At 44.2% G+C, this 7,566-nt stretch overlaps 1 protein-coding gene across 1 annotated transcript; it reads right to left on the bottom strand.

Moving 5' to 3' along the window:
* Positions 1-6,759: 6,759 nt before the first annotated feature.
* On the bottom strand, positions 6,760-7,164 carry LOC119181621 (uncharacterized). Its single transcript, XM_075874694.1, has one exon. It carries the CDS (start codon positions 7,162-7,164, stop codon positions 6,760-6,762), a length of 405 nt encoding a protein of 134 aa, XP_075730809.1.
* Positions 7,165-7,566: the final 402 nt, after the last annotated feature.

Raw genomic sequence — 7,566 nt, 5'->3', positions numbered from 1 at the left:
GAAGTGCTGGCGATACGGTCACACTATTAAAGGATGCAGGTCAGAACTCAGATGCCGGGTGTGTGGTGACAACCACAAAACAAATGACTTCAAAGCTAAAAAAGAGAAATGTTGTCTCTTCAACGAACAACACTGTGCAGATAGTCCTGATTGCTCAGCTAAGGCACGAGAAATGCAAATTCTTGAAATTATAGGGCATAGGCGCTGTTCTCGACGAGAAGCCCTAGTGAAAATACAGGCTAGAACACAGGGGTATGCCAGTATTGCAGCATGACATCTCTCGGAAATAAATGAGTCGATTTCTCTGAATATTGCGGAGGTCGTAGAAAAGGCTCTAGAAAAAGCCATGGAACGACTGGCTTCTAACTTTTGCGACTCTCTATCTCAAATTTGGGCTAACCAGATGACTCGCATATTTTGTACAACGGGAGAGTCAGGCCTAGTATCCCAACATGTTGAGAGTTCACGACCAATAGCTGACGGTGAATCTGAAACGGCGCCATCGTATTATCCGCCTGCAGGAGCCTCTGCAATAGGCGTCCACAGCCAAAATGAGGAATTTGAAACCGCACCATCGTATTCCCCGTCTGCAGCACCCTCTGCAATAGATATACAGAGTCTAAGTGAGGACAAAGGTGGATATACAATAGATTCTGACGACATAATATAGGACCCTAGGTCCCTGAAGCGATCTAGATCCCCTGTGTTGGGGAAAACGAACTCACCGAAACAAACAAAAAACAAAAAGTATCTGAAGGAAAAGGAGAGCCTTTCAAAGAGAAATTTCTTGAAAGAAAGCATTCTAGAGAAAGCTATAGCGGAAGCATCTCTTTCGAAACCATAGGGTTGCTTAAGATTCTCCAATATAATTGCCGATCAATTTATTCTGCATCTACGGATTTGGTATACTTGACTTATAAATTCACTCCAGATATTATAGGATTACAAAAGACATGGCTATCTGTACATAATTTGTTCCAGTTAAATAACTTCCTATCTTTCCGGCTAGACCATTCATCTAGAGGTGGCGGTCTAGCTTTCTTTATTAATATTAGAGTTAGTATGAAAGTCAAATGCTCCTACAAGCATATGTCGCCAGAATGCGAAATTTCGGCAGTAGACACTACATTACCCAACTGCACTCCTTTCACTTTAGTTAATATGTATTTTCCGGATGAAGTTCAAGACACACTAAGTTTGGATCTAGCTACAAAGCCAGGGTGCAAAGACAAAGCTTTAGTTGGAGACTTTGATTCCCACCACACGAGTTGGGGTTTTAGAACTGATCTGAATGGGAAACGCTTGTAGGAGTGGACAATGGCTAATGACCTGACGTGCCTCAACGTCAGAACCCCCACATTTATTCACAATCACTCCAGGTCAGCCTTAGATTTAAGTTTTGTCAGTTCAGCTATTACTACTTCTTCTTGGAAAGCGCTGGACTGTGGCACCAACAGTGACCACTTACCGATAAGTTTTGAAATTTCTTGCCCGATGATTCCATCTTGTTCAAATGTGAGAGTATTTGTAAATTACACTAAATTTAAGAATGATCTGAAGTCAGCATTGGCTTTTCACTCGGAAGAGAGCGATGATACAAAAGCACTGAAGATAAACGCAGTCATTAAAAGATCCTACAAAAGAGCCGAATTTACTCTTGAGTCCTCAAAAAGGGTATATAGCCGTTGGTGGAATGATGAATGTACAAGAGAGCACCGACGACGTCAGGCAGCTTGGGAGCAGCTCTTACATGATCAATCCCCCCAAAACTTGGCCGATTATAAATTCATTGCAGCGGGCTTTAAGAGAACGGTAGCTCAAGCTAAACAAGAATATGACAGAAGACATTATGTATACCTGTCGAAGCCAAAACGTATGAAAGCACTGTTCCGATATATAAGAGCCCGGAAAATCTTGCCATCACTAGTTAATTCAGCTTGTGATAGTCTGTCGGCGCAACAAATGACCACTACCTTAGAAGCAATCGGTAAAGGTCTGGAAAGCAGATTTACTTCAGTAGTGCCAAACAACTGGCACAAGTCTACGACAAAGTCAGACGTTGACGATGTGACACAGACTGAACTATCCAACGTGAATAAACATTTACCCTGTGCGTCTCCTGGCACAGATAGAATCACAGTACCCATGACTAAAATTCTGTTCAATTGATTGCCTCGAGACGTCGCCAATGTTATTAACTACTCCTTATAAAACTCATGGGTGCCGCAGGATTGGAGGATAGCAAAGGTGATTCCTATACTAAAAAATCTGGGTGTAGGATTAACAGTCGATAATATCAGACCAATCTCTCTAACATCTAACAGGGTCAAACTAGTAGAGAGGGTCCTACGTAGCCGAGTAAGTATTTGGAAGGCAGACAATTTAGTAATAAAACCTAACCAAATCGGCTTTCTTAGTGGTTTCTCTATTTGGTGTGCCCATGCTGATTTGGAGAGCCGAATACAGCTCGCGCGAAAAAAAAGGCAATACGCTGCTTTAGTAACGCTTTACATAGCCAAGGCGTATGACAGTGTGGAGCACTTCATATTGTTAAATACGCTAAAGAGATTGAATTTCCCACAATATTTTATTGAGTGGGTGGCAGAACTTTTCAAATCGAGAGAATTCTACTGTGTCAAGGATGGATGTTCCTCATCTAGATTTAAACAAACGTACGGAGTTCCCCAAGAAGAAGTCTTATCTCCAGTGTTATTTATTGCTTTATTGAGCACAATTCAACCAGATCAAGAAGTTACTATCTACATTTATGCTGAGGACATAGCATTCTTTGCTGCTGACTGTGGTATTTACTCACTACAACCTAAATTGCAAAGATATATAACATGTTAGAAATTTGGTTGCAGTCGATTTCGTTATCATTAACTGTCAACAAAAGTGCGCTCATGGTGTTTCCGCTTGCAGAACCAATTTCAATTTCAATTCTACATAAACAGGAACCCATCCAGCAAGTAGACTCTATAAAGTATTGGGGAATCATTTATAATGACAAACTTAACTGGAGTCCACACATAGAGTACATAACTACTAAAGCACAGCGGGCTTCAGGCTTACTGCACAAGCTAAGTAACCGGAAATCCGGAAAGATGAGCTACGGAGGCACACCTTGATAACGTTGTACAGAATGTATATGCGTCCTATCATGGAATTCGGCTGCATATTATTCTCGGGTGGCCCTGCTTATAAAACGAAACCTCTAGTTGTCTTGGAGCGATAAGCACTGCGAATGTGTCTGGGACTTCCTAGGTTTGTGGCTATCAACGTACTGTACCAGGAAGTGCGCCTGCCTACACTACTTTGACGATTTCGAATTTTGACCGTACAAGCATTTTTGAAATTTATAGCTTACCGGCAAGAAGATCTCAATATGCTTTTATCGCAAACCCAGACGCCTTCTTTCTTGCTCATTGGCCACGGTTTCACACACCTCAGATAATGTTTGTACAAAAAAATCTACAAAGTATAAATGTGAACATCAGAAATGTAATTGAGACTAATGACTCGAAATGTCATGTTATAATTGAGTATAATGATATATTCCCCCAAAACACCAAGTTACAATCTCTCAAACTTTTAAATAACATATTATTATATTACTTGGAGCATGCAGAAACTAAAAGTATAATAGCCACTGATGCTTCCGTAAATAATCAAAAGGCAGGTGTAGGCATTGCCTCTGATTCGCTTGACTGGTCCTTTTCAGTGAGACTGCCTGATTTTACTCTAGTTTTTGAAGCGGAGCTCGTGGCGATTATTTTAGCTCTTCGAAAACTTCCATCAAATCAAAACAACGCAGTCATAATGACAGATTCTCTTCAAGTTTGTGCAGCTCTGACAGCTTCAGAGAACTCTCGAATTCTAAGCACATTAAAAACATTAGTACCCCCGCAGTTGAGACTCCTGAGGTTACTATGGGTTCCGGGACACTGTGGATTAAGATTAAATGAATTGGCCGATTCCTTAGCACGAGCCGCACTTGATGGGCCAGTTTTGCCCATTATGCCAGATGTTGAATATATTACGGCAATAAGATATCGAAAATCAGCAATCTTCACTGATACGCTATAAAAAGTAACTACATGGACAGAATATAACAACCTCATGTTTCCATGGCAACCCCACTGGAGCCAGTCCAGAAAGCTCGAAGTTTTAATTACTACATTTTCATGTCGTGTCCCCTCCCCTAAACCTGTATCTACACTGAGCTGGTCCGACAAAATCACCCCTCTGCGCTTTCTGCGGAGAAATGGAATCACTAGATCATTATTTTTTGTATTGTCGCCGCTACGCCATACTTTGAAAAAGGGTACTAATTATTCCATTTCTGAAAATGGGCGTTAGATTGACGGCGGGAACTGCACTAAGCTTTGGTGCATCAGTTTTGGGACATTGCCACAGGGATGCTTTCAATGCCGTTTGCAATTATATTCAGGCAACCAAGCGTATACCTTTGTGATCTACAAAAAAAATATTATTTATTACTCCCCAGGGCAAAGTGAGGTAAACGCAGCTGAGTGGTAATCACAACACCTGAAATCTCAAAATTGCTCAACTTGACTTTTTTTATTTTTTTTCCTCGTTTGCTCTCTTTTTATGTGGTTTTCCTCACATTAGTCATATTATAATACAAATTCATTACACATAGTTAAAATGATCACACAAAAACTGCCCTACACTTTCTTGGCCAATCCCCCTGAGTAGGTATGAGCCATCATCCCAGGGAAATAAACAAACAAACTTGTCCCGGGCAAGCTAGGACGACAAATACATTACTCGCTATCGCGTGATTGATAAAGGGTACTTGTCTGTGGCTCTCCGTATTTTCGTCGATTCCGCGCGGTCACATTATAGTTTGCTCTCTCCACTCCCCCCTTTCCCTATCCCTCATCCTTATATCTCTCAGCTCCACTTTTCTTTCCTGCCCGCTTGCTAAAGTACTATACTACAAAAGGCTGCGTTAGGGTCCGCTGGCGTGCCAAGACAGCCGATAGATTAGGATGCTCGCCATCGGATCATGCCTATGCGGCTTGAAATCCCACCTCGTCAAGGAGCTTTTTTTGTCAGTTTTTTATCATCTCTCTCTGTATTCGTTCACTAACCTATAGGATTTATGATAGTCATGCGCTGGCTAAATCGGTGCACGTGTCTCGTGAACGAAGCCGAAGGTGAAGAGGAGAAACTGGAGCGCAGGATCACGATTATGATCATTTCCTTGGAACTGATTATAACCAATGGCTGGCATACATGGCTGCGCTGTTCGTAGTTTTCAACATACTCAAAAGGCTGCAATGATATGTGAAAGTTTTCACAAACACAGAAGAAATCGATAATCTTTCCAAGGGCTACTATGATATTACTCATTGCGTACACTTCTAGTCATGTGGTCGCTATATTATTATCGTCGTCATCATCGTCCTCATCTTAATTTTCCAGACTACGTCCACTGCGGGAAAAAAGGACTCTTCCATGTTCTGCCTATCAAGTCGGTCCTGCGCTTTCTGCTGCCACGTTATAACTGCAAACCTCTTGCATTCCTCTGCCCACCTAACTTTTTCATCCCCTCACACGTGTACCTGCTCGTGAAATCCAGCCAGTTACCCTTAATGACCAGCCACATAGCTCATGTCCATTCCTTCTTGATTTATACTAAGATTTTCTTAACCACGTTAGTTCCCTGACCTACTTGTCTCTTAAAGCTACTCCTCTCATTTTCTTTTCCTTATATATGTTTCAGTCTATTGCCCTTAAAATTCGGTAAACGAGTTAAACAAGACAATCAGAGAAGGTCAAGCACAAAATACTCTCTCGCGGCTAAATGAATGAATAAAATTTTAATGACCCTAAAATGTTGCGGTTTCAATTTGAAACACCATTTTTAGGCCTCCGCACAATTTACGTTGCACAGTTCCCAGCTTAATATCGTGCCCTCTTCTTCACAACCTTAAACAGCTCTTGTGAAACCTCTTGTCCGGCGTCTCGGAGAATACGTATCAACTCCTTGGCGTTGCGGTTTTGAGTAGGCGGCAGAAACGTGTGCGCCCTTCTTTCCGGCTGCCTCGAATGGCGTGCTTAACGCGGAGCGCGTAATCATCCGAACTGCGTGGATAGTCGTAGTTCACCACGAAGCGGACGTATTCGGCGTCCATAACACGAACCATCATGTAAGTCACTACCACAACGAGCACACTGCCGAAACGGAAAGCGTTCAACTCCTACTCACGCTCCTGCTCAGTTTTCTTGCTGAGGATGCCCACGGCAGACCAGCCCCTCAGCCGCAAGCTCGTCACGAGGTCATCCACTTTCCCTTTCGACGAACACGATTGTCTTGTCCCGCTTATCGTTGAGATTGTCTCCGAAAATGGCTACAAGCCTGTCCTCCTTATCGTTCTCGTCGCAAACGCACACGATGGGCTCTGCACGGCGGCACTGGAATACCTGGCTCGTCTCACCGACGTGGACGGTCACGTAGTCTTCTATGAACTCTTCAGCCAGCTGGGACGCCTCGGTCGTTCTCGATGTCAGCCACATTAGCATATAATGGTCGGGTCGGACGTTTGCCACAATGAGGCGAAGCTGCTGCTCCAAGCTCGTCGCCAACATGCTATCCACTTCCTCTAACACGTGAAACGTTCAGCGGCGAACGTTCACCTTGCATTCATCCACGAGGTCTATGAGGCGGCTTGGCGTGGCGACCCAAACTTCGCACCTTTCGGCACGATGTTTTAGTTGTGCTTCCTTTGGCTAACCTGAAACAAGACACGCAGTTCGAATGCCCGATTCTTTGTCGTACCGGGAGAACATCTGCTTCGCTTTCTGAGCCAGCTCACGAGTCGAGGCTATGACCAGCACAATAGGTCCGTCTCCGCTCCACATCACGGGTTGGCTCCAGGCGTGAATGAGAGCCGGGACAACGTAGGCCAAGATCTTGTCTTCAGAATTGTTCGGAACGACAGCGAGACGGTCCCTGCCACTGAGAGCTGCGGGCCAGCACCGGGTCTCCACACTGGTCGGTGAGGAGCCCGAGCTCTGGGGCTGAAGGACCTTCGTAACGAAGTCGGGAAAGTCGGTTTCGTCGAAGCTCAAGATTGGTTTGGACACATTGCGTCCAGCAACACTGACGTCATTGTCTTTTCTATAGACTTCCATTTCACTTGCCGATCGCCGAGCAGTCACAATGTGTTCGCGGTAGAGATCCTTCTGAAAAGCTCGTAATACAACCCTGCTCCAGCCCGGAGGTCGTAGGTTTCGCCCGACTTTGCTTTTGGAGGCGTAGCTAACCTCTCGTTTGTTGTTTCACCGCTCGTAGCTGAACACGTAGCTGTCTCCACTGGCTGGTGGCAGCGGGTACTGGTAAACTCCTCGTCGACCACTGTAGTGCAGGTTCGCCCCCGTGAGCTGCGCACTCAGATAGTTGATGACATCTTTCCGCACACCGAGAGCAACGAAAGGGTTGGGAAAGCCCTGCAGCAGTTGCTCTTGCCATATCAAATGAGATACATACGCAGTAAACTCCACCTGACCGGAAATCAGTGGACTCTGTAGCATTTC

Source organism: Rhipicephalus microplus, chromosome 10 (genome assembly GCF_043290135.1).
Source record: "Rhipicephalus microplus isolate Deutch F79 chromosome 10, USDA_Rmic, whole genome shotgun sequence".
Classification (NCBI taxonomy): domain Eukaryota; kingdom Metazoa; phylum Arthropoda; class Arachnida; order Ixodida; family Ixodidae; genus Rhipicephalus; species Rhipicephalus microplus.
Note: the sequence above shows the minus strand (reverse complement) of the source record. Positions and strands in the feature narration are given on the sequence as shown.

Coding starts and splice junctions, on each gene's coding strand:
- LOC119181621 (XM_075874694.1), bottom strand. CDS start 7,164: ATGGAAGTCTATAGAAAAGACAATGACGTCAGTGTTGCTGGACGCAAT.